The sequence below is a fragment of the Astatotilapia calliptera genome, chromosome 11 (assembly GCF_900246225.1).
Source record: "Astatotilapia calliptera chromosome 11, fAstCal1.2, whole genome shotgun sequence".
Lineage (NCBI taxonomy): Eukaryota > Metazoa > Chordata > Actinopteri > Cichliformes > Cichlidae > Astatotilapia > Astatotilapia calliptera.
Genome location: NC_039312.1, coordinates 20,145,239 through 20,170,049, shown reverse-complemented (window position 1 = coordinate 20,170,049; position 24,811 = coordinate 20,145,239). Strand labels below are relative to the sequence as shown.

The following is a 24,811-nucleotide window of genomic DNA, read 5'->3' as shown; positions in this document are numbered from 1 at the left end:
AATACTATTAAATCAAAGGACACAAATTAAACCAGATTCACACAGTCCAAAAGATAAACCCTGGATCACTTGACCAAGGGCCATGACACTATCACACAAAATTTAAAGCTGTTCTTTTAAGTAAATAAACGAAGCAGTAGGGAAATTTAATATTTGTTTTTTTTTATTTTTGATTTGCAGCTAAATACACCTTTTTTTAAATTTGTTTTTATTTGCAGCTTTTTGTGCTCCCTATCAAGTGAACCCCTCACCTGAAATAATTTAAATAAAATGACATTTTAAAGAATAAATCCCAACAATCAAATGATCCCCTATGAACAAGCACTGGGCAACGGTGGCCAGGAAAAACTCCCTTTCACAGGAAGAAACCTGAGGCAGAACCAGGTTCAAGAAGGGGCAGTCATCTGCCGCGACTGGTTGGGGGGTGAGGGGCAAAATAAAACTTAAAGGAGAGCACTGCATAGTTATCGGAGGTTGGTGTAGTTGGTGGACCGTGGTTGGAAAGCAGGGGAGGTGGACGCACCTGAGCGCCAATCTGCAATCATGCCTTGCTGGTTTAAAGGCTGAACTAGGTCCTGCTGTGTTGTTGTTGTTACTGTGTGTGGCTGTGAGCTGCAAAGCTGCAGCCATCTGTAGTGGTAAACCTGTAGTAATAAAAGTAGATGATGAAAAACACCAGTATATGGTCAGGTCTGTCGTGCGTCTTTCACAAGATTATAAACAGGGGTGCACATAAGTGGTCCGCAGGTGCGCATCAGTTATAAACACAATGCCACAGGGAGCAGCTGGGTCATTCACGTCAGGTGGACATCTTTGAGAAGACCCAGAAAGCTGCAGGAACAATAAGGGCCGCTGTGGCAAGACCTAAACCTACTTTAAGTAGGCATTTGGCACCACGATGCCACATACCAGTACCCTGAACCTCATCCTGAGGTGGTTGAGCAACAGGAGTCTCAAGTCCCTCAGGTTCAGCAGCATTTTTGGTTTTTGAAAACTGTAATTCTTCCACTTGACCCTTAATAGTTTTCAAAGCTTTCTCGAGATCTGCATTCCGTTTCTTTAGTTCATTTCTCTCGCTTTCAGCCTTGGACAGCTGAACAACAATGGTGCTGTTCTGTTCAAGGAGAAACTCTTGCGTTTCCTCAAGTTCATGCACATTTTGCTCAAGTGCTCCAATCTGCAGTGTTATCTTTACGGGCACCCCCTCTATCTCGCTTATGCGAATTTTCTTTTTGGGCTCCATGCCCTGGACTATTCCTCTCTCCCCTGAGTTGGACGGTCCTTCCTCTCTCGTTTCTCTGTGAGACACTGAATTGCTGGACGGTTCCTGTGACATTTCTATAAAAGTTTCGCAAAAAACAAAACAAAACCGCTAACTGAATAATTTAAGTGTTAAACTGTTCTCTTTCCCAAGGATTCCTGGCTTGCGAAAACAACAAGGTGTTTCTTGAAATGCCGAGTTAAAGAAACTGGGGTCTATTTATAGATTTTTCTGGCAGCGACCGTGACGTCAGCCATGACGTCAGCTCTCTTCGATCCTTTGATCCTTTGATTCGATCAAAGGAGGACTAAGCCAACTAACCAACCGTCCTCGGTTTTACTATATTCCGACAGCGGATCCATGTGTGTGACGTCATTCATCCCCGTACTGCTGCTTTGTGAGCTCACAGACAGGACAGACAGCGCGTAGCAACGCGCCTGATGATGTTTAAAGGATCCCGAAGCGCAAGTCCATCTTTTCAGACAAACTGCAAAAGAAATTTCCCTCGTAATGACCATAGCTGGACTGGCCATCGGCCCACCGGGCAAGGTGATTTTTCGTGGAATTACAAAAATCTATTGAATCATATTTACTTTGGTGGACAGAAAAATAAATAAATATACCGTTTGGGTATATTTATACCTGACTGAAGTTTGAATTTCAATTTGTCCACAATTAAAGCTGGTCTGCACACATTGTTTTTTATAAAGGCAATTACGTTTTTCCTGGTATTTTGATAGTGCTGTTTGTTTTAAATGGAGCTTGTAATATTTGACCCTCAAATGAAATATATTTCCTCTATATCATAGAGAGGGCTGCCTTTACACCACCACCATCTTGGAGCTGTTCTGCTGGATTACTCGGGTACTAAGTAGAAAGTAGTAGTACATGTAACAACAACAACACAGCAGGACCTAGTTCAGCCTTTAAACCAGCAAGGCATGATTGCAGATTGGCGCTCAGGTGCGTCCACCTCCCCTGCTTTCCAACCACGGTCCACCAACTACACCAACCTCCGATAACTATGCAGTGCTCTCCTTTAAGTTTTATTTTGCCCCTCACCCCCCAACCAGTCGCGGCAGATGACTGCCCCTTCTTGAACCTGGTTCTGCCTCAGGTTTCTTCCTGTGAAAGGGAGTTTTTCCTGGCCACCGTTGCCCAGTGCTTGTTCATAGGGGATCATTTGATTGTTGGGGTTTATTCTTTAAAATGTCATTTTATTTAAATTATTTCAGGTGAGGGGTTCACTTGATAGGGAGCACAAAAAGCTGCAAATAAAAACAAATTTAAAAAAAGGTGTATTTAGCTGCAAATCAAAAATAAAAAAAAACAAATATTAAATTTCCCTACTGCTTCGTTTATTTACTTAAAAGAACAGCTTTAAATTTTGTGTGATAGTGTCATGGCCCTTGGTCAAGTGATCCAGGGTTTATCTTTTGGACTGTGTGAATCTGGTTTAATTTGTGTCCTTTGATTTAATAGTATTCATGGTTCTGTTTCTCATCTCCCATGTGTCCATGTTGCTTTTGTATGTCGTGTCTCTTTAGCCGCCGCAGCAGTGGGCGGGCACATCCACATCATCCACGTCGCCGCCAACATACGTTGTATGTTTAGACCATTTATATCATTTGACATCCACAGGACATAGAGGTTCGAAAGACACTGAGTCATGCAATACCTTTAATGAGAATACTGTCAGTGAACACTGATGAGCTTCTGCTTCTTTAATGAGCCATAATTCTCATTAAAGAAGCAGGTTGGCTCATAAAGTGCTCTGTAGTTATCTAATGCAACTGCCATTTGTTTCAGGACATAACCACAATCTGTAATCAACACAGGGTTTATTGAACTGTCGGCTGTGCAGACAACATGGCACGCATGAAAAATGGGTAAGGACATTTTGTGAACACTCATAGTTGATGTCTTAATTATGGGAATAGCTACTATGTAATTGATGCTTCCTATTCTATCAGATAAGGTGCACCTTGTGTGGAAGTTAAGTTGGCTCATTTTTGCCTATGAGGTCTAAAACTTCTGCTTACATTTCAACATGAATGTACTACTACTTTCTACTTAGTACCCGAGTAATCCAGCAGAACAGCTCCAAGATGGTGGTGGTGTAAAGGCAGCCCTCTCTATGATATAGAGGAAATATATTTCATTTGAGGGTCAAATATTACAAGCTCCATTTAAAACAAACAGCACTATCAAAATACCAGGAAAAACGTAATTGCCTTAAAAAAAAAACAATGTGTGCAGACCAGCTTTAATTGTGGACAAATTGAAATTCAAACTTCAGTCAGGTATAAATATACCCAAACGGTATATTTATTTTTTTTCTTTCCACCAAAGTAAATATGATTCAATAGATTTTTGTAATTCCACGAAAAATCACCTTGCCCGGTGGGCCGATGGCCAGTCCAGCTATGGTCATTACGAGGGAAATTTCTTTTGCAGTTTGTCTGAAAAGATGGACTTGCGCTTCGGGATCCTTTAAACATCATCAGGCGCGTTGCTACGCGCTGTCTGTCCTGTCTGTGAGCTCACAAAGCAGCAGTACGGGGATGAATGACGTCACACACATGGATCCTCTGTCGGAATATAGTAAAACCGAGGACGGTTGGTTAGTTGGCTTAGTCCTCCTTTGATCGAATCAAAGGATCAAAGGATCGAAGAGAGCTGACGTCATGGCTGACGTCACGGTCGCTGCCAGAAAAATCTATAAATAGACCCCAGTTTCTTTAACTCGGCATTTCAAGAAACACCTTGTTGTTTTCACAAGCCAGGAATCCTTGGGAAAGAGAACAGTTTAACACTGAAATTATTCAGTTAGCGGTTTTGTTTTGTTTTTTGCGAAACTTTTATAGAAATGTCACAGGAACCGTCCAGCAATTCAGTGTCTCACAGAGAAACGAGAGAGGAAGGACCGTCCAACTCAGGGGAGAGAGGAATAGTCCAGGGCATGGAGCCCAAAAAGAAAATTCGCATAAGCGAGATAGAGGGGGTGCCCGTAAAGATAACACTGCAGATTGGAGCACTTGAGCAAAATGTGCATGAACTTGAGGAAACGCAAGAGTTTCTCCTTGAACAGAACAACACCATTGTTGTTCAGCTGTCCAAGGCTGAAAGCGAGAGAAATGAACTAAAGAAACGGAATGCAGATCTCGAGAAAGCTTTGAAAACTATTAAGGGTCAAGTGGAAGAATTACAGTTTTCAAAAACCAAAAATGCTGCTGAACCTGAGGGACTTGAGACTCCTGTTGCTCAACCACCTCAGGATGAGGTTCAGGGTACTGGTATGTGGCATCGTGGTGCCAAATGCCTACTTAAAGTAGGTTTAGGTCTTGCCACAGCGGCCCTTATTGTTCCTGCAGCTTTCTGGGTCTTCTCAAAGATGTCCACCTGACGTGAATGACCCAGCTGCTCCCTGTGGCATTGTGTTTATAACTGATGCGCACCTGCGGACCACTTATGTGCACCCCTGTTTATAATCTTGTGAAAGACGCACGACAGACCTGACCATATACTCGTGTTTTTCATCATCTACTTTTATTACTACAGGTTTACCACTACAGATGGCTGCAGCTTTGCAGCTCACAGCCACACACAGTAACAACAACAACACAGCAGGACCTAGTTCAGCCTTTAAACCAGCAAGGCATGATTGCAGATTGGCGCTCAGGTGCGTCCACCTCCCCTGCTTTCCAACCACGGTCCACCAACTACACCAACCTCCGATAACTATGCAGTGCTCTCCTTTAAGTTTTATTTTGCCCCTCACCCCCCAACCAGTCGCGGCAGATGACTGCCCCTTCTTGAACCTGGTTCTGCCTCAGGTTTCTTCCTGTGAAAGGGAGTTTTTCCTGGCCACCGTTGCCCAGTGCTTGTTCATAGGGGATCATTTGATTGTTGGGATTTATTCTTTAAAATGTCATTTTATTTAAATTATTTCAGGTGAGGGGTTCACTTGATAGGGAGCACAAAAAGCTGCAAATAAAAACAAATTAAAAAAAAGGTGTATTTAGCTGCAAATCAAAAATTAAAAAAAACAAATATTAAATTTCCCTACTGCTTCGTTTATTTACTTAAAAGAACAGCTTTAAATTTTGTGTGATAGTGTCATGGCCCTTGGTCAAGTGATCCAGGGTTTATCTTTTGGACTGTGTGAATCTGGTTTAATTTGTGTCCTTTGATTTAATAGTATTCATGGTTCTGTTTCTCATCTCCCATGTGTCCATGTTGCTTTTGTATGTCGTGTCTCTTTAGCCGCCGCAGCAGTGGGCGGGCACATCCACATCATCCACGTCGCCGCCAACATACGTTGTATGTTTAGACCATTTATATCATTTGACATCCACAGGACATAGAGGTTCGAAAGACACTGAGTCATGCAATACCTTTAATGAGAATACTGTCAGTGAACACTGATGAGCTTCTGCTTCTTTAATGAGCCATAATTCTCATTAAAGAAGCAGGTTGGCTCATAAAGTGCTCTGTAGTTATCTAATGCAACTGCCATTTGTTTCAGGACATAACCACAATCTGTAATCAACACAGGGTTTATTGAACTGTCGGCTGTGCAGACAACATGGCACGCATGAAAAATGGGTAAGGACATTTTGTGAACACTCATAGTTGATGTCTTAATTATGGGAATAGCTACTATGTAATTGATGCTTCCTATTCTATCAGATAAGGTGCACCTTGTGTGGAAGTTAAGTTGGCTCATTTTTGCCTATGAGGTCTAAAACTTCTGCTTACATTTCAACATGAATGTACTACTACTTTCTACTTAGTACCCGAGTAATCCAGCAGAACAGCTCCAAGATGGTGGTGGTGTAAAGGCAGCCCTCTCTATGATATAGAGGAAATATATTTCATTTGAGGGTCAAATATTACAAGCTCCATTTAAAACAAACAGCACTATCAAAATACCAGGAAAAACGTAATTGCCTTTATAAAAAACAATGTGTGCAGACCAGCTTTAATTGTGGACAAATTGAAATTCAAACTTCAGTCAGGTATAAATATACCCAAACGGTATATTTATTTTTTTTCTTTCCACCAAAGTAAATATGATTCAATAGATTTTTGTAATTCCACGAAAAATCACCTTGCCCGGTGGGCCGATGGCCAGTCCAGCTATGGTCATTACGAGGGAAATTTCTTTTGCAGTTTGTCTGAAAAGATGGACTTGCGCTTCGGGATCCTTTAAACATCATCAGGCGCGTTGCTACGCGCTGTCTGTCCTGTCTGTGAGCTCACAAAGCAGCAGTACGGGGATGAATGACGTCACACACATGGATCCTCTGTCGGAATATAGTAAAACCGAGGACGGTTGGTTAGTTGGCTTAGTCCTCCTTTGATCGAATCAAAGGATCAAAGGATCGAAGAGAGCTGACGTCATGGCTGACGTCACGGTCGCTGCCAGAAAAATCTATAAATAGACCCCAGTTTCTTTAACTCGGCATTTCAAGAAACACCTTGTTGTTTTCGCAAGCCAGGAATCCTTGGGAAAGAGAACAGTTTAACACTGAAATTATTCAGTTAGCGGTTTTGTTTTGTTTTTTGCGAAACTTTTATAGAAATGTCACAGGAACCGTCCAGCAATTCAGTGTCTCACAGAGAAACGAGAGAGGAAGGACCGTCCAACTCAGGGGAGAGAGGAATAGTCCAGGGCATGGAGCCCAAAAAGAAAATTCGCATAAGCGAGATAGAGGGGGTGCCCGTAAAGATAACACTGCAGATTGGAGCACTTGAGCAAAATGTGCATGAACTTGAGGAAACGCAAGAGTTTCTCCTTGAACAGAACAACACCATTGTTGTTCAGCTGTCCAAGGCTGAAAGCGAGAGAAATGAACTAAAGAAACGGAATGCAGATCTCGAGAAAGCTTTGAAAACTATTAAGGGTCAAGTGGAAGAATTACAGTTTTCAAAAACCAAAAATGCTGCTGAACCTGAGGGACTTGAGACTCCTGTTGCTCAACCACCTCAGGATGAGGTTCAGGGTACTGGTATGTGGCATCGTGGTGCCAAATGCCTACTTAAAGTAGGTTTAGGTCTTGCCACAGCGGCCCTTATTGTTCCTGCAGCTTTCTGGGTCTTCTCAAAGATGTCCACCTGACGTGAATGACCCAGCTGCTCCCTGTGGCATTGTGTTTATAACTGATGCGCACCTGCGGACCACTTATGTGCACCCCTGTTTATAATCTTGTGAAAGACGCACGACAGACCTGACCATATACTGGTGTTTTTCATCATCTACTTTTATTACTACAGGTTTACCACTACAGATGGCTGCAGCTTTGCAGCTCACAGCCACACACAGTAACAACAACAACACAGCAGGACCTAGTTCAGCCTTTAAACCAGCAAGGCATGATTGCAGATTGGCGCTCAGGTGCGTCCACCTCCCCTGCTTTCCAACCACGGTCCACCAACTACACCAACCTCCGATAACTATGCAGTGCTCTCCTTTAAGTTTTATTTTGCCCCTCACCCCCCAACCAGTCGCGGCAGATGACTGCCCCTTCTTGAACCTGGTTCTGCCTCAGGTTTCTTCCTGTGAAAGGGAGTTTTTCCTGGCCACCGTTGCCCAGTGCTTGTTCATAGGGGATCATTTGATTGTTGGGGTTTATTCTTTAAAATGTCATTTTATTTAAATTATTTCAGGTGAGGGGTTCACTTGATAGGGAGCACAAAAAGCTGCAAATAAAAACAAATTAAAAAAAAGGTGTATTTAGCTGCAAATCAAAAATAAAAAAAAACAAATATTAAATTTCCCTACTGCTTCGTTTATTTACTTAAAAGAACAGCTTTAAATTTTGTGTGATAGTGTCATGGCCCTTGGTCAAGTGATCCAGGGTTTATCTTTTGGACTGTGTGAATCTGGTTTAATTTGTGTCCTTTGATTTAATAGTATTCATGGTTCTGTTTCTCATCTCCCATGTGTCCATGTTGCTTTTGTATGTCGTGTCTCTTTAGCCGCCGCAGCAGTGGGCGGGCACATCCACATCATCCACGTCGCCGCCAACATACGTTGTATGTTTAGACCATTTATATCATTTGACATCCACAGGACATAGAGGTTCGAAAGACACTGAGTCATGCAATACCTTTAATGAGAATACTGTCAGTGAACACTGATGAGCTTCTGCTTCTTTAATGAGCCATAATTCTCATTAAAGAAGCAGGTTGGCTCATAAAGTGCTCTGTAGTTATCTAATGCAACTGCCATTTGTTTCAGGACATAACCACAATCTGTAATCAACACAGGGTTTATTGAACTGTCGGCTGTGCAGACAACATGGCACGCATGAAAAATGGGTAAGGACATTTTGTGAACACTCATAGTTGATGTCTTAATTATGGGAATAGCTACTATGTAATTGATGCTTCCTATTCTATCAGATAAGGTGCACCTTGTGTGGAAGTTAAGTTGGCTCATTTTTGCCTATGAGGTCTAAAACTTCTGCTTACATTTCAACATGAATGTACTACTACTTTCTACTTAGTACACAGCAAAATCCGAAGTGTTGATGTGAGTTAAAATTACTGGTGTTAAAAATTTCGAGTTGAAAAGTGTTGGTTTGAGAGTTACAGTAACACTAACGGTGCTGAAAAAGCTCTGTAGCCGGAGTTATTTCAAAGAGTCAATACTATAACACTCATTTGGAGTTGATTTCCACATCCGGGTTTTTCGCGCTCATGGGCATGAGGAGTCCGCCAGAAGTTTGCTGTCAAGATCGAGGAGGTTGTTCAGGTAAGAACTATACAACAAGACCTATGTTATTTTATCATTATTAAATATTGTAACTAACTAGCCTATAACATTATTTATCAGAAGCATGCAATATTTTCCTAATGTGGAGTGTATTCATCTGCGGTAAGAGATGGGATTCGTTAGCTTAGGTAGCTAAACTATCCTCTATAACAAGTTAATATTGCAGCGAAAATAAATGCGTGCTTAATATAATTCTCAATTCTAGTTAGTTCTAATGTCATAAGAGAAATGCTTTCCAGTGTTCAATGCTTATTAAATGAAACGAGGGAGGAGTTAGCTATCCTCTGGATATGTTAAATGTAATGTTAAAATTTGAATTTGTGGTAGCCTAGCTGGCAGCTAAGACAAATGCGTTTAGCCCACTGCTTTTAAGGGAAGGAACATTCGCCTCAGAAATATCCTATTTAAAAGTGAACTAAACAATCACATGGAGACATTCAAGTCAAGTTTTGGAAAGCGTCAAGATAGGCTAATTACACGTGCTACCAGCGAGTTTAGCAGTAGCCTAGCCTACAAATCTTTGAAGTGGCAGGGGGTTATGGAATTCTGTTAGATGTTAGTGACCAAGCAAGGCGCGCTGCGTTTGTGCATGGATTGCTTGCTAACGGTTAGGATATATCATACATGTTGTAGTAGGGCTGCTCAATAATCGAATTTTAATCACGATTACGATCTGGGCTTTCAACGATCATTAAAAATGACTGAGCCGATTATTAGCCCCTCCCTCGTGCTTTACTCTCGCGCTGCTCCGTGTGGCAAATCGAGCGCACCTCTCTGCATTTCGAACACGTGTCACAACAATTAAGAGGACGCGAGGGAAGCTCGGAAAGCTAAGCAGAAGTTATTTGGAGAGGAGAGTGACTGCCGTTGGTTGAAAAGAGAGGTAAAAAAAACTTCAGTGGTGTGGAAACATTATGGGTTCGCGGAGTCAGACGTGGATCAAGTAGACATAGTGTGTAAACTTTGCTACAGTGTTGTAGCTGCACCACAGAGCAACACTGCAAAGTTCACTAAACATAGATGTTTACATTTTTCATTTATTTTTTATATTGCAAACATTTGCACTGTTATCAGTATTTGCACACTATTTTATATTATTTTTTGACAATCTTTAAAGTCATTATTCAATACATTGTTATTGTTAAATAAATATCGTCAAATAATCGAGATCTCAATTTCAGTGAAAATAATCGTGATTATCATTTTTGCCATTATCGAGCAGCCCTATGTTGTAGTAGGCCTAATCTAAGGGAACATTTTCCCCTTTTCTACAGTTTTAGTGAAATAGGCTACCATCCAGTGTTTAAGACAAAGCGGTATAACGACTGAGGGTCGTTGACGTCGCCTCCACTGATAATCCTAGCATGTCGTGTCACAAAACAACCACCACAAAGTAGCAACTAGCCAGACGGCTGTGCATGTGTCAGAAACTCCCGATATAAATGTAAGACTTGCACTCATTAATTTACAGTATAAGGGATATTTGTTGTCATAAGTGAAAGCGTGATGAAGGCAGGTGTGCGTTCAACAGGAAATTTTATGTGGATTATCATCCTGACATGGTTTAAACAGAGATGCTTTTCCCCAAGTAGGCTACAGCGATTTACTCGCAACATAGCAGAACTAAGTATCTAGCCTGCGTGCAGACGAGAAGATCGCCGTTGTCGTCTTATAAACATGTGGATGGGTGGATAATTCATTGGATGCTATTTCTGTGTACCCAAGTTCAGCTATTTTAGTGCGCAGGGGGAAGCCAAATTATGTTCCTGAGGTTGAAGTGGTCTGTCACCCCTTCACAGATCATCACACAATGTATAGCCTAATATTTTCTTAAAGTTGTCCGGATTTGTTGCCACTTAAGCTATGGTTTAAATATATGGTAAAAAATATTCTGTGCCCCCTTCTCTCCACCAGGTGCTGTTGTAAGACATGTTGCTGAAAGTGAAATACCTCAATGTAAAGAAGTACATTAAATTGCACGCAGGATTCACTTATCTAGAATTCATCAGTGAAGGTAAGATAACCTGGCAGAACAAAATTTGTTGCACATGTATCAGTTCATCATGTTTGCATCTCATCTATTTAAAAAACGAATTAAATGTTAACACATTTTATTTTAATGTGTGACATTAAAAACAGTACAGAGCAGTAGGCCTAGGCCTATATTGTTGCTGCAGACTTGTCTAATTTAACCATTTTAAAGACAGGTAAAACAGCTGTTAATAAATATTAGCTAAATAAAAAAGTCAAAATTAGTTTTTAAAAAAGTTTTTCAGGCATTTTAGGTGACATTATGCTTATCTTTTTGTAAAGCCAAAACCAAGTTTGGACTTCCGGATGCTGCTGACCTTGATATTTTCGATGAAACTGACACAGCTGTCGAAGAAGACATTTTTCTGGAGTTACTGGAGGCCCAACCAGACCTATGCCTGACAATACGTGAAAAGATTTCAGATGAAGGTAAATGTTATCATAACTTAAATTTTCAGAGTATAGCCCACTCAATGTAGAGCCAAGTTCTTTTGCTCTTGATGCAGATGACATTGACCTGTCTTCATGCAATATACATGACAGTGGACAGGGCTGGGTCATATTTGTATAGAATGTTGTCTGAACATGAACATTGAAATTGTGTTATTAATGGCATTGTGGAGTAGCCTAAAGAAAGTTAACCAAATCATCTCTCCCAAAGATTTTTGTCCTTTAGCTCATTCCACACCATCCTCCTCGGATACATTATCTTCCCTCACGGACACTATATCACTTTCATCAAGTGACAGTGACCTCAGGGAAAAGGGCATTCCTGCAGGCCGCAGTAGATCCAGCAAAGACAGTTCTGCACCAAATGTTTCTGTGTCAGAGGCTGCAAAAGAGGTAATTGAGAACAGAAAATGTCTTTTGTATTTTTGAGTTGACACCATTTATACTGTAGATTGTTATACAAATTGAAATTCAAAACATGGTGGTTCCCAACTTGCCCTGTATGAAAAAATGTTAGTAGAAGTTAGTGCTTCTTGCTAGATATGTCTTTCACAGGTTTGTTGACATTCCTCTAAACTTTCACCTTTACTGACAAACAAGTTTTTATTGTTATTATTTTCCCTTTTATATGAGCAGATGGTTAAAAATGCCTTGACTAGGAAACCTGGTGGAGAGGAAATTCTTGAAGAATACAATGCCGAAAATTCACTGAGCCACCGCACCCGGCGGCAGCTTGTTAACATATTGGCAAGTGATATGACTGAGAGACATGGGTAAGAGTAATAGTACCTAATAAAAAAGTAAAGATGGGCCATATGGAATATTCTTGTAATGTATACTGCAGTAAAGACACATACTTCTGATTTAACATTGTCAATTGTATTTCCTCTATAGCAGAATTCCCTCCCGTAAGCAAAAGGAGAAATATGCCCTTGGAATAATTACACTCTTTCCCTCATTGAAGGATCCATTTTCTCCAAACGGCTATGTAAGTCATGCAGTGATTGTAAAACAGCACATTATTTAGTTTTCATCATGGAATAATTACATCAGCTAAATGATTTAAAAGAAAAATCTTAATTCCTCTTTCGTAATAACTATTGTCATAAAACTGTATTGAAATTGTGGATGTTGTTTAACATGTATTGCACCTGTTACATGATAATAGTCCTTGGGTTTCTTTTTGCTGAATCTGCAAAGTCTGTAAGATCGCATTTGATGTTTATTTTTCATCTATGTTTAAATGTGACAGGAGCATTTCTACGACGGAGTGAAAGGCACTGGATATATAGCGTGGCGCCTCAAAACCATGTCCAGGTCTACAACCAAACGGCCAGTGAAGGAAGTCCCAGTGCATCAAGAACAAGGGCCTAAGCGCAGAAGATTAGCAACCACATTGCCTCAGCAACTTGATGGAGATGCCTGCAAGGAGGCCATCTCATTTCTTGTTCACTCTCCTGATGAAGCAAGTGTATTTCAGAAGATGAAAATGACGTTCCAACATCGCCAGGATCTGGTGCATGATCCACAAAGAACTGCAGATGTCTTCAAAACATTTCCACGCTTTTTGGATGTCAAAGGACTAGTAAGTCAAATCACTTGATATTTTCAACTGTTAATCCTTTTTTTTTTGTTTTGCTGATGTGGATGGCAACAGTAAAAGATGTGATCATTGGTCATCCCAGTCAGGCTATATCCCATATTGGTCAAAATCACATTGCAATGTAAACAATGTTGAGCACTGTCTTTATGTCCTGTGTGTATGATGAACAGGTCAATCAAGACTTCCTGCTGCTGTTTGGTGCTGAAACAGCCACCAAGTTGCTTGAGAAGTGGGACATGTCATTCAAGCCAAAGGTTATTAAAGAAGCCAAACAGCTGACTCAGTCAACTGACCTGTGTCGTTTGATAAAAGCTGCTGAGAAACCAACAGAGAGTGATGTAAATGGTAGGCGTCGCACCATGCTTGTTTGATTTTAATAATATTTATTTTTACCTGTCATTTTGAAATTGTTTTATAAATTCAACCATACACAGACTGGGACAGTGACATGGCCTCTCTGCTGCTACTCCTTCAACTTTTGCCACCCACAGCTGGACGAAAGAGGAGAACCAAAATAAGTCCAACTGATGCAGCACACAAAATGGTGCACTTTCACAAGGTAAATATGTTGTCTCACTTTTTAAAATCCTACAAAACACTTTTTCAGTTTTTGCACTTTTTAGTTTTCCTCTCCATGAAGTATGTGTCTTAGTATTTTGTAATAAGTTAGCAAGGCACATAATGTCAAACTGAATGAATGGTTCATACTCAGCAAGTATAAGCTAGGCCTATATGTCAATATCTCATTTGTTTTTAGTCATGCTGCAGCATTGATGAACACTTGCAAGCAAGAGATGGTAAACAACCATACATCCTCGCTGTTGGTCGAACCCAGAACAGCATTGACACCTTCTACATCGCAGTGGACAAACAGCTCATCCCCTGCCAAGCCACCAGCTCACTCAGTGCTTTTGATGAACTTTTCAAATCCCACTACGTGTTCAACTTATCTTACGACGAGTCACTGGTTCATCTCTACAGTTTTGTGCAGACCACCATATTCAACATTGATGCCACCTCAACAGATGAGTCACCACGTGTTCGTGAGTTGCGTGCCAAAATGTTGAATGAGAACCATGTTTAAATGTTTTATCTGTCAAACTCTGCATAGCACCAGTCAGGCTTTGATAAGTCATTTGCGACTAGGTCACAGTTTTTATCCAAGCACCAAATTTAATGACTTGTTCAAATTGTTGTATCCAGGTAGGAACATGATTCCCAAACACCACTTTATGTTGCACTACCCAACTTGCATCAGAAAAATTGGGCCATTATTGCATGTATGGAGCATGAGAGGTGAGGCTAAACATAGGGTGTTCAAAGACACCCTTAAGAACTTTAAGAACATCACAGTGTCACTTGCCAAAAAACATCAAACATCCATAGCATACAAGTGGGAGACATGTCCTTTAAGCCATGTTGAGTAGGGGCCCTTGAAATCATTTGATGTTGATAGTGAGGAAAATAGTGAAATGATCTCCCTAGGCTTGCCTGCTGTTGCAGAAGAGGCTTTCGCTGCTAATTGGGTTAACATTAATGGGACTGAGTACAGAACAGGATTGGTCATTTGTTGTGGTTCTGAACATGAGATGCCGGTGTTTTGCAGAATAAAAACAATAGTTTTGGTCAATAGTCACACCTACTTCATAGTTCAGAAGCTTGTGGTTGAAAATTTCAGTGAACATTGCCATGCTTATAAAGTGTTTGAAACGGATGAAAAAGATGTTGTTAAAGCAGACTGTATTGAAATATACAAGCCCTTTGATTTGCAAAGTGCTTATGGTGATGATGATGGTCTGTACATTGTGCCATTATTTTTGTTGTGAACGTATGCTGTATGGTGCTTGGAATTTAATATTTATTAAAATGCTTATGTGACCAATTTTATGTTTTCTCCTTTTATCCTGTAAAGGGACTTAACAAGGACTTTCACTGAATGTAACACAGTAGTCATACAGTAATTGCACTTTAATGCATTTTTGTATTCAGACAATTAATACAGACTAGTATTTAAAAGCTCATATATGTCACTTTAAAGTGCCAAAATAACACTGTAAAAGTTACAGAATAACACTCTAAGTGAAAACAGTCAACACAATCCAGTGTGAAAATAAACACTTAAAAGTGTCATAAATAACACCATAGTTGTTGTGTAGTAACACCCTCAGTGAAAAGAGTTAACCCAAGCCAGTGTAAAAGTGAACACTTATCAGTGTCCTAAAACAACACTATAAATGTTAGGTAGTTACACTCTGAGTGAAGACACTTCACACCATACAGAGTGAAATTTTAACACTATGGGTGTTATATTTTTAACACTACAATGGAGTTAAAATAATAACACTTTGCAAAGTGTTACTTTAACTCTAAACCAGTGAGAATTATATAAACACTGGAAAAGTGTTAACTTTAACACTATAGGAGTTGAATTAACACTGGAGATTTTGCTGTGTACCGAGTAATCCAGCAGAACAGCTCCAAGATGGTGGTGGTGTAAAGGCAGCCCTCTCTATGATATAGAGGAAATATATTTCATTTGAGGGTCAAATATTACAAGCTCCATTTAAAACAAACAGCACTATCAAAATACCAGGAAAAACGTAATTGCCTTAAAAAAAAACAATGTGTGCAGACCAGCTTTAATTGTGGACAAATTGAAATTCAAACTTCAGTCAGGTATAAATATACCCAAACGGTATATTTATTTTTTTTCTTTCCACCAAAGTAAATATGATTCAATAGATTTTTGTAATTCCACGAAAAATCACCTTGCCCGGTGGGCCGATGGCCAGTCCAGCTATGGTCATTACGAGGGAAATTTCTTTTGCAGTTTGTCTGAAAAGATGGACTTGCGCTTCGGGATCCTTTAAACATCATCAGGCGCGTTGCTACGCGCTGTCTGTCCTGTCTGTGAGCTCACAAAGCAGCAGTACGGGGATGAATGACGTCACACACATGGATCCTCTGTCGGAATATAGTAAAACCGAGGACGGTTGGTTAGTTGGCTTAGTCCTCCTTTGATCGAATCAAAGGATCAAAGGATCGAAGAGAGCTGACGTCATGGCTGACGTCACGGTCGCTGCCAGAAAAATCTATAAATAGACCCCAGTTTCTTTAACTCGGCATTTCAAGAAACACCTTGTTGTTTTCACAAGCCAGGAATCCTTGGGAAAGAGAACAGTTTAACACTGAAATTATTCAGTTAGCGGTTTTGTTTTGTTTTTTGCGAAACTTTTATAGAAATGTCACAGGAACCGTCCAGCAATTCAGTGTCTCACAGAGAAACGAGAGAGGAAGGACCGTCCAACTCAGGGGAGAGAGGAATAGTCCAGGGCATGGAGCCCAAAAAGAAAATTCGCATAAGCGAGATAGAGGGGGTGCCCGTAAAGATAACACTGCAGATTGGAGCACTTGAGCAAAATGTGCATGAACTTGAGGAAACGCAAGAGTTTCTCCTTGAACAGAACAACACCATTGTTGTTCAGCTGTCCAAGGCTGAAAGCGAGAGAAATGAACTAAAGAAACGGAATGCAGATCTCGAGAAAGCTTTGAAAACTATTAAGGGTCAAGTGGAAGAATTACAGTTTTCAAAAACCAAAAATGCTGCTGAACCTGAGGGACTTGAGACTCCTGTTGCTCAACCACCTCAGGATGAGGTTCAGGGTACTGGTATGTGGCATCGTGGTGCCAAATGCTTACTTAAAGTAGGTTTAGGTCTTGCCACAGCGGCCCTTATTGTTCCTGCAGCTTTCTGGGTCTTCTCAAAGATGTCCACCTGACGTGAATGACCCAGCTGCTCCCTGTGGCATTGTGTTTATAACTGATGCGCACCTGCGGACCACTTATGTGCACCCCTGTTTATAATCTTGTGAAAGACGCACGACAGACCTGACCATATACTCGTGTTTTTCATCATCTACTTTTATTACTACAGGTTTACCACTACAGATGGCTGCAGCTTTGCAGCTCACAGCCACACACAGTAACAACAACAACACAGCAGGACCTAGTTCAGCCTTTAAACCAGCAAGGCATGATTGCAGATTGGCGCTCAGGTGCGTCCACCTCCCCTGCTTTCCAACCACGGTCCACCAACTACACCAACCTCCGATAACTATGCAGTGCTCTCCTTTAAGTTTTATTTTGCCCCTCACCCCCCAACCAGTCGCGGCAGATGACTGCCCCTTCTTGAACCTGGTTCTGCCTCAGGTTTCTTCCTGTGAAAGGGAGTTTTTCCTGGCCACCGTTGCCCAGTGCTTGTTCATAGGGGATCATTTGATTGTTGGGATTTATTCTTTAAAATGTCATTTTATTTAAATTATTTCAGGTGAGGGGTTCACTTGATAGGGAGCACAAAAAGCTGCAAATAAAAACAAATTAAAAAAAAGGTGTATTTAGCTGCAAATCAAAAATTAAAAAAAACAAATATTAAATTTCCCTACTGCTTCGTTTATTTACTTAAAAGAACAGCTTTAAATTTTGTGTGATAGTGTCATGGCCCTTGGTCAAGTGATCCAGGGTTTATCTTTTGGACTGTGTGAATCTGGTTTAATTTGTGTCCTTTGATTTAATAGTATTCATGGTTCTGTTTCTCATCTCCCATGTGTCCATGTTGCTTTTGTATGTCGTGTCTCTTTAGCCGCCGCAGCAGTGGGCGGGCACATCCACATCATCCACGTCGCCGCCAACATACGTTGTATGTTTAGACCATTTATATCATTTGACATCCACAGGACATAGAGGTTCGAAAGACACTGAGTCATGCAATACCTTTAATGAGAATACTGTCAGTGAACACTGATGAGCTTCTGCTTCTTTAATGAGCCATAATTCTCATTAAATGTCAGGGTCCTGGGACTGGGCGACCCAGGATCCCTGAGCAGTCATGTATTTTTTTATTATTATTATTATTATTATTGTTGTTGTGTATTTTGGTGTTGCTCCTCCTTCCCTGTGCTAGTGTGTATGTGTGTGTGGGTGGCTGAGCACTTGTTTATAGGCGGCGTCAGGCCTGGAGGGTGTGGCCCTGCAAGGGGACTGGCCACACCCGAAGCCACACACCTGCTGCTGATCAGGCCTCGTCGGGGGAGCTACTTAAGAGAGTCTTGGAGCTCCCACCGACGCGGGATCATTGCATGAGACTCCACGTTAGTCACCCTGTCTAAGTTTAGTCAGAAAGTGTATGCCTGCCATTCTGAGTGTCCTGACAGCTGCCGTTATTGTTTCCCGCAGGGAGAGCGTGGAAGGCACGGAGAGCAGCGAGCACCGGGGGGTGCTGACACGGGAGCAGAGAGCACACGGACTATTCACGGGAGACACGACACGGGAGTCTGGGAGAACACGGGGATTTATTGTTACGTTGTTTTCACTCTGTAAATAAACACACTGCTTGAACTTTGAGCTCCGCGCCTGGGTCCTCCTCCTTCCCCACATCCCCACGGTGTGCCATGCCGCACCGTGACAGAATGATCCCGCCACTTATGGACCCAGCGGTCTCCGAGGAGAGGCTCAGGAGGGAAATTATGGACAAAGTGTACCGCATGTGTGACTTATGGTGGGAGAAGCCAGCGGAAGGTTTGCGTCGCGCCGTGGAGAGGCGGCTGCAGGAGATGCTTTTTAAATTCCCCTGGCTGGTGGACTCCCTTAATGCGGTGGTCCTGGACTTTCTACTTTCCACCCTCCACCTCCACTCTCCTCCTCAGGCTGCCCACCAGCTCGGACAGCTGGTGGATTCACTGCCTGAGACGCCGGCCCCGACGTCTACACGGAAGCGACGTTCGCGCCGCCAGCGTTCCTCACCGCAGCCACATCCACGGTCATCTCAAGAGCCGGCTGTGGTGAGTAGTACGGACAACTTTCCATTTCCCTCACCATCTGTGTTTGTGTCTGCAGTGGACGAGCTGACAGCGCAGGTAACATCACCTCGGTCAGAGGTCTTCACACCACTCGCTGCTTCACCATCTGCGGTTGTGGCGCTGTCGTCATCTCATCCACATGCAGTCATCCCTCAGCCATCTTCTCCACCAGCGGCAGCCTCCATTCCACTACCCACTCCAGCAGCCCTGTCCGGAGGGGGCGACCTCACACGCGTCCAACGCCTGATGGACTGGGTAACTCACACCTCCAACGCAAGGGCAAGAGTGGTGGGGTTAAATGCCATCGAGGCACTCCTGGAGGGAGACCCCTACCTCGGCCAGCTCAAGGGAGTTTCCGCCTGCCTTTGCACCCTGCGTAAAGCCCGGGGGGTAGTGCAAGCTCGGGAAACCTCAGACTTCGTCCAGCTGCAGCAGGAGCTCAGCATGCCCGAGCAGGAGCTCGGCGAGCCGGAGGAGCCCGCACCGCCAGCTGAGGAGCTCGGCGAGCCGGAGGAGCCCGCACCGCCAGCTGAGGAGCTCAGCGAGCCGGAGGAGCTCAGCATGCCCGAGCAGGAGCTCGGTGAGCCGGAGGAGCCCGCATCGCCAGCTGAGGAGCTCAGCGAGCCGGAGGAGCTCGGCATGCCCGAGCAGGAGCTCGGTGAGCCGGAGGAGCTCAGCATGCCCGAGCAGGAGCTCAGCGAGCCGGAGGAGCCCGCACCGTCAGCTGAGGAGCTCAGCGAGCCGGAGGAGCTCGCACCGTCAGCTGAGGAGCTCAGCGAGCCGGAGGAGCTCGGCATGCCCGAGCAGGAGCTCGGTGAGCCGGAGGAGCCCGCATCGCCAGCTGTGGAGCTCAGCATGTCCGAGCAGGAGCTCGGCGAGCCGGAGGAGGAGCCCGCTCTGCCAGCTGAGGAGCTCGGCGAGCCGGAGGAGGAGCTCAGCGAGCCGGAGGAGCTCGCACCGTCAGCTGAGGAGCTCAGCGAGCCGGAGGAGCTCGGCATGCCCGAGCAGGAGCTCGGTGAGCCGGAGGAGCCCGCATCGCCAGCTGTGGAGCTCAGCATGTCCGAGCAGGAGCTCGGCGAGCCGGAGGAGGAGCCCGCTCTGCCAGCTGAGGAGCTCGGCGAGCCGGAGGAGGAGCTCGGCGAGCCGGAGGAGGAGCTCTCGCTGCCAGCCGAGGAGGAGCTCTCGCTGCCAGCCGAGGAGGAGCTCTCGCTGCCAGCCGAGGAGGAGCTCTCGCTGCCAGCCGAGGAGGAGCTCTCGCTGCCAGCCGAGGAGCAGCTCTCGCTGCCAGCCGAGGAGGAGCTCTCGCTGCCAGCCGAGGAGCAGCTCAGCGAGCCCGAGGAGCAGCTCAGCGAGCCGGAGGAGCAGCTCAGCGAGCTCTCGCTGCCAGCAGCCGAGGAGGAGCTCTCGCTGCCAGCAGCCGAGGAGGAGCCGGAGCTCAGCGAGCCGCCAGCCGAGGAGCAGCTCAGCGAGCCGGAGGAGCAGCTCAGCGAGCTCTCGCTGCCAGCAGCCGAGGAGGGACCCGCTCAGCCGGAGCCGGAGATCAGCGGACCGGAGGGACCTCCACGTCTAGCGCGGCCTCCTCGCCATCTACGTCCGGTGCGTCCACGTCAGCGGTCGGCGCGTCATGGGCCTGGTGCCACGCCTCGCTGTTGCTCACCGGAGCAGCGCCGCCGCCACCGGACCCGTGGCAGGCCACCGGAACCGTTCCACCGCCACCGGACCCGTGGCAGGCCGCCGGAGGAGCAGCGCCGCCGCCACCGGACCCGTGGCAGGCCACCGGAACCGTTCCACCGCCACCGGACCCGTGGCTGGCCGCCGGAGGAGCAGCGCCGCCGCCACCGGACCCGTGGCAGGCCCCCTGAACTGTTTTGCTGCTGCTGCCAGACCCGGGGCCGTCCGCCGGAGCTGCTACGTCACCGCCGTTGGGCTCGAGGTAGGCCCCCTGAACTCTCTTGTTGTGTTGATGGGCCACCTGTGACTGTTTGTGGCGTCTTTTCGTTTTCTTTTTGCACCGCTGCGGGATGCGCGGTCTGACTCTGAGACTGTGGACTGGGTCGGTTTGTTGTTTTGTTGTTTTTGCTTGTTTTGGTTCTGGCCCTCCGTCCTGGTTCCCCCAGCCGCCCGCCCTGGGTTGGTTGTGCTGTTTTTTTGTTTTGGTTTTGGGGTCGTCGGGAGCCGACCCTTAGAGGGGGGGTACTGTCAGGGTCCTGGGACTGGGCGACCCAGGATCCCTGAGCAGTCATGTATTTTTTTATTATTATTATTATTATTATTATTATTGTTGTTGTGTATTTTGGTGTTGCTCCTCCTTCCCTGTGCTAGTGTGTATGTGTGTGTGGGTGGCTGAGCACTTGTTTATAGGCGGCGTCAGGCCTGGAGGGTGTGGCCCTGCAAGGGGACTGGCCACACCCGAAGCCACACACCTGCTGCTGATCAGGCCTCGTCGGGGGAGCTACTTAAGAGAGTCTTGGAGCTCCCACCGACGCGGGATCATTGCATGAGACTCCACGTTAGTCACCCTGTCTAAGTTTAGTCAGAAAGTGTATGCCTGCCATTCTGAGTGTCCTGACAGCTGCCGTTATTGTTTCCCGCAGGGAGAGCGTGGAAGGCACGGAGAGCAGCGAGCACCGGGGGGTGCTGACACGGGAGCAGAGAGCACACGGACTATTCACGGGAGACACGACACGGGAGTCTGGGAGAACACGGGGATTTATTGTTACGTTGTTTTCACTCTGTAAATAAACACACTGCTTGAACTTTGAGCTCCGCGCCTGGGTCCTCCTCCTTCCCCACATCCCCACGGTGTGCCATGCCGCACCGTGACATTAAAGAAGCAGGTTGGCTCATAAAGTGCTCTGTAGTTATCTAATGCAACTGCCATTTGTTTCAGGACATAACCACAATCTGTAATCAACACAGGGTTTATTGAACTGTCGGCTGTGCAGACAACATGGCACGCATGAAAAATGGGTAAGGACATTTTGTGAACACTCATAGTTGATGTCTTAATTATGGGAATAGCTACTATGTAATTGATGCTTCCTATTCTATCAGATAAGGTGCACCTTGTGTGGAAGTTAAGTTGGCTCATTTTTGCCTATGAGGTCTAAAACTTCTGCTTACATTTCAACATGAATGCATTCATGTTGAAATGTAAGCAGAAGTTTTAGACCTCATAGGCAAAAATGAGCCAACTTAATGGAATATGCTGTTCTTTTCGCCTTTGTGAAGCTCAACTGAGTCGGGCACACATTACAATGTTAACTTCAAAAGTGTCCAAGAATAATTCAGAATGAATAGTTATACGTTTCAATGTAATGCACCACTTTTAGGCTGAACCCTTAAATGATTAAACCCGAGGCAAAGTCTCAGTAATGTTGACCAGAGTTTTCCAAAATAAGTTGGAGCAACTTGTAGCAAAGCAGCCACAAATCTTCACTATAAATAATTCATCAGAAAATCCGACTTCCCACACCTGGTAGTATGAATGAGTGGAGGCTTACAAAGATGTTGGAGGAGATGGCGCTGACAGACCTGTAGAGGGCGATATAACACAGAGACCAAATAAAACGCTTGAAAGGCGATGAGGTGTGTTCAGGCTGCTGAGGGAAGGAGCGACTGTTTATCAAGTTTAAAGTGTTAAAAACGGGTAGCGTGCCGTCAGCACGTGCAAACAGCATGAGTGAAATGCCGCAAGACTGTGCTGCCACATTAAATACAGAAGTAAAACACCTATGGGTTGTCCGGTGTGATGTTGGCTTCCTGATTGCAGGAAGTTCAGAGAGGAGAAAGTGAAGGAGGTGCAACCCCTCCTCCTGCTCCTTCTTCTCCTCTCCGGCAGCTGAAGCCAAACCCTCCCTTACCTCTGCACGGTGCCTGTCTCCCCCCTCCCACCTCACTGGCCTTTATCATATATCACATAGCGTCGCCTCTTCATCCCCCAGACCTCATCATGACCTCAGCGACAGGAGCAGCGAGGACGTCTCCAAAACCCTGTTTATAACGCAAAGTTGCCAAGGTAAGATCCCTATGCTGGTCTCTCTTAGCTTTGGGTAGCTGCTCCCTATCATCATCTTCTTCTTCTAACATGGTCATGAGGATTTGCTATGCAGTCTCTTTATCCTCTGCAAATATTGACGCGAGTCTCGCTTTTCTTGTGAAGCGTTCAGCTCTCATTGCTGCTCCAGTGTGACCAGGCTCATCCTGTACAGTAGGTACGGCTAGTTTCACCCTCACACCTCTGCAGTAGAGTTCCTGTATGTCGGTATTAGTCATAATAACATTTCCAAACTCAAAGTGAAACTCAGTCCCGCCACTGTGGCGAGCATCACTAGACTGAAAGCATTCGCTCTTAAGGTTACTTAAACCAGGGCCGTGAGCTTTGTGGTACACTAAGCTTACTTAATAAACGACTACATCCAAGGCAGAGCCTGATGGCTTTTACCTATGATAGCATTATTTTTAATGGGATGCTGTGCAGCTATACTTAAAGCTACATCAGTGTTTATTTACATACTTGTGGAGAGGAGCAAATATCCTAAAGCACACAGATAATGTCCTGAGTGCGTAAGCATACAGTGGAGGATATTAAACCAATGCTGTGCTTTTTATTCCTTCTGGAAGTTGCCTCAGTGGCATACAGCAGTGTTGTTGCTTTTTCTTTGAACAGATTGCATTGTCAGTAGACAGCGCAACATGTTATTAGCAAGTTAGTATTTATTATGGTATCAAACAGATTAGTCTTATAATGGTGTTGAATCAGACAGGCATTGTGTAAAAGAAGGTTACAGCCTGCACAGCCTGTTATCAGAACATCAAGTGTATGCTGGTTTAACTCTGAAAGTGTTCCACTTTGTTGGCTTCCTGATGACATTGTTAATAAAAGGCAGCTTTGTGGTGTTTGTAACATTACTGTGATAGAACATAATGCAGATTTCATGTGCGTAAGGTGTGCTATAGCGGTGCCAGTGCTTTGCCTGCAGAATGCTTTGATGTGACCATGTGTAGAGGAGGCACGGGGACTATAGCACATACTGGGAGCAGATCATTTCAAAGCGATGCACCGCCTACAAGACACGAGGAAAAACCAAGTCATTTAATTTTGCCTCAGGAAATATATAGCCTGGTCTGTTAGCAGGCTCATTGCATAATAACCTAACTTTGTTAGTTATCTTTTAATCTTTTGCTGTTTCGGTTTCATGTTCTGGGCTTCCTTACGAAAGTTGTGACGTGAAAGTGGTGATCTTGAGATTTATTTCAGCAGGCTTGCATGCAGCTATAGAAAAATAAGTGATTGCAATACATTATTGAAAAGAACTGTAAAATCTGTTCTATAGCATGGATCAAATTGAACCTAGCAGGTCCCTTCTGACCATTTCCCTAATTACATCCCAGCAGGCTGAGTTATTATCCTGCTGTATCTCAAGTTTTAGCTTTTTAGGTGATTAACAACACTGTAAAATAGCGTAATAATGAATTTCCAAGCTTCAAATCCTCTAATACATCAGCCTAAATCCAGCAGGAGCAAAGAAAGGAATTCTGCTCAGAGGCCAAGAAAGGTGTTTGGATATTTACTGTGCCCTCACTCCCCTGGCTGCCAGCGTTATTTCATAATGGCATTTCTTGGGTCCTGTGGGTTATAGAAGATGCCACTCACAGATGGAGAGTGTGTGTGTGTGCATGTTTGTGGAGAGATGTGCAAGAACATGGCAAACACTCTCACTCATTAGTACCTGTTAGAATTATAAATGGGTGGTATATATAGGGTGGAAAGTGAGCAGAGGACATGGAAAAAGGGGACTGTACGTCAGGCTGAGAGATAATGTTGG

The 24,811-nt window shown here is 44.3% G+C and overlaps 2 protein-coding genes across 4 annotated transcripts in view; both read left to right on the top strand.

The window, feature by feature from the left end:
• Positions 1-2,445: 2,445 nt before the first annotated feature.
• atp8b2 (ATPase phospholipid transporting 8B2) overlaps positions 2,446-24,811 on the top strand; it is a 48,697-nt gene continuing 26,331 nt past the window's right edge. The window contains exons 1-8 of one of the 3 annotated variants that reach the window (XM_026184012.1): positions 2,446-3,150; positions 5,528-5,630; positions 5,790-5,869; positions 8,246-8,587; positions 17,768-17,870; positions 21,874-21,953; positions 22,928-23,001; positions 23,146-23,197. In XM_026184012.1, coding sequence (XP_026039797.1) covers positions 21,934-21,953; positions 22,928-23,001; positions 23,146-23,197 — 146 coding nt within the window. In that variant the 5' untranslated portion in view covers positions 2,446-3,150; positions 5,528-5,630; positions 5,790-5,869; ... (1 more) ...; positions 17,768-17,870; positions 21,874-21,933. Of the gene's footprint in view, positions 3,151-5,527; positions 5,631-5,789; positions 5,870-8,245; positions 8,588-17,767; positions 17,871-21,737; positions 21,821-21,873; positions 21,954-22,927; positions 23,002-23,145; positions 23,198-24,811 lie in introns of those variants that run through there. The other 2 variants (XM_026184013.1, XM_026184015.1) reach the window with 2 other exon arrangements.
• LOC113031715 (uncharacterized) lies at positions 10,273-15,561 on the top strand. The gene is made up of 9 exons (XM_026184060.1): positions 10,273-11,058; positions 11,358-11,504; positions 11,737-11,918; positions 12,162-12,298; positions 12,420-12,513; positions 12,778-13,110; positions 13,299-13,473; positions 13,563-13,687; positions 13,886-15,561. The coding sequence occupies exons 1-9, from the start codon at positions 10,974-10,976 to the stop codon at positions 14,210-14,212; spliced, it is 1,605 nt and encodes a 534-aa protein (XP_026039845.1). The 5' UTR covers positions 10,273-10,973; the 3' UTR covers positions 14,213-15,561.

Coding starts and splice junctions, on each gene's coding strand:
- LOC113031715 (XM_026184060.1), top strand. CDS start 10,974: ATGTTGCTGAAAGTGAAATACCTCAATGTAAAGAAGTACATTAAATTG. Junction 13,111..13,298: donor TTTTGGATGTCAAAGGACTA/GTAAGTCAAATC, acceptor TATGATGAACAG/GTCAATCAAGACTTCCTGCT. Junction 13,688..13,885: donor AAATGGTGCACTTTCACAAG/GTAAATATGTTG, acceptor ATTTGTTTTTAG/TCATGCTGCAGCATTGATGA.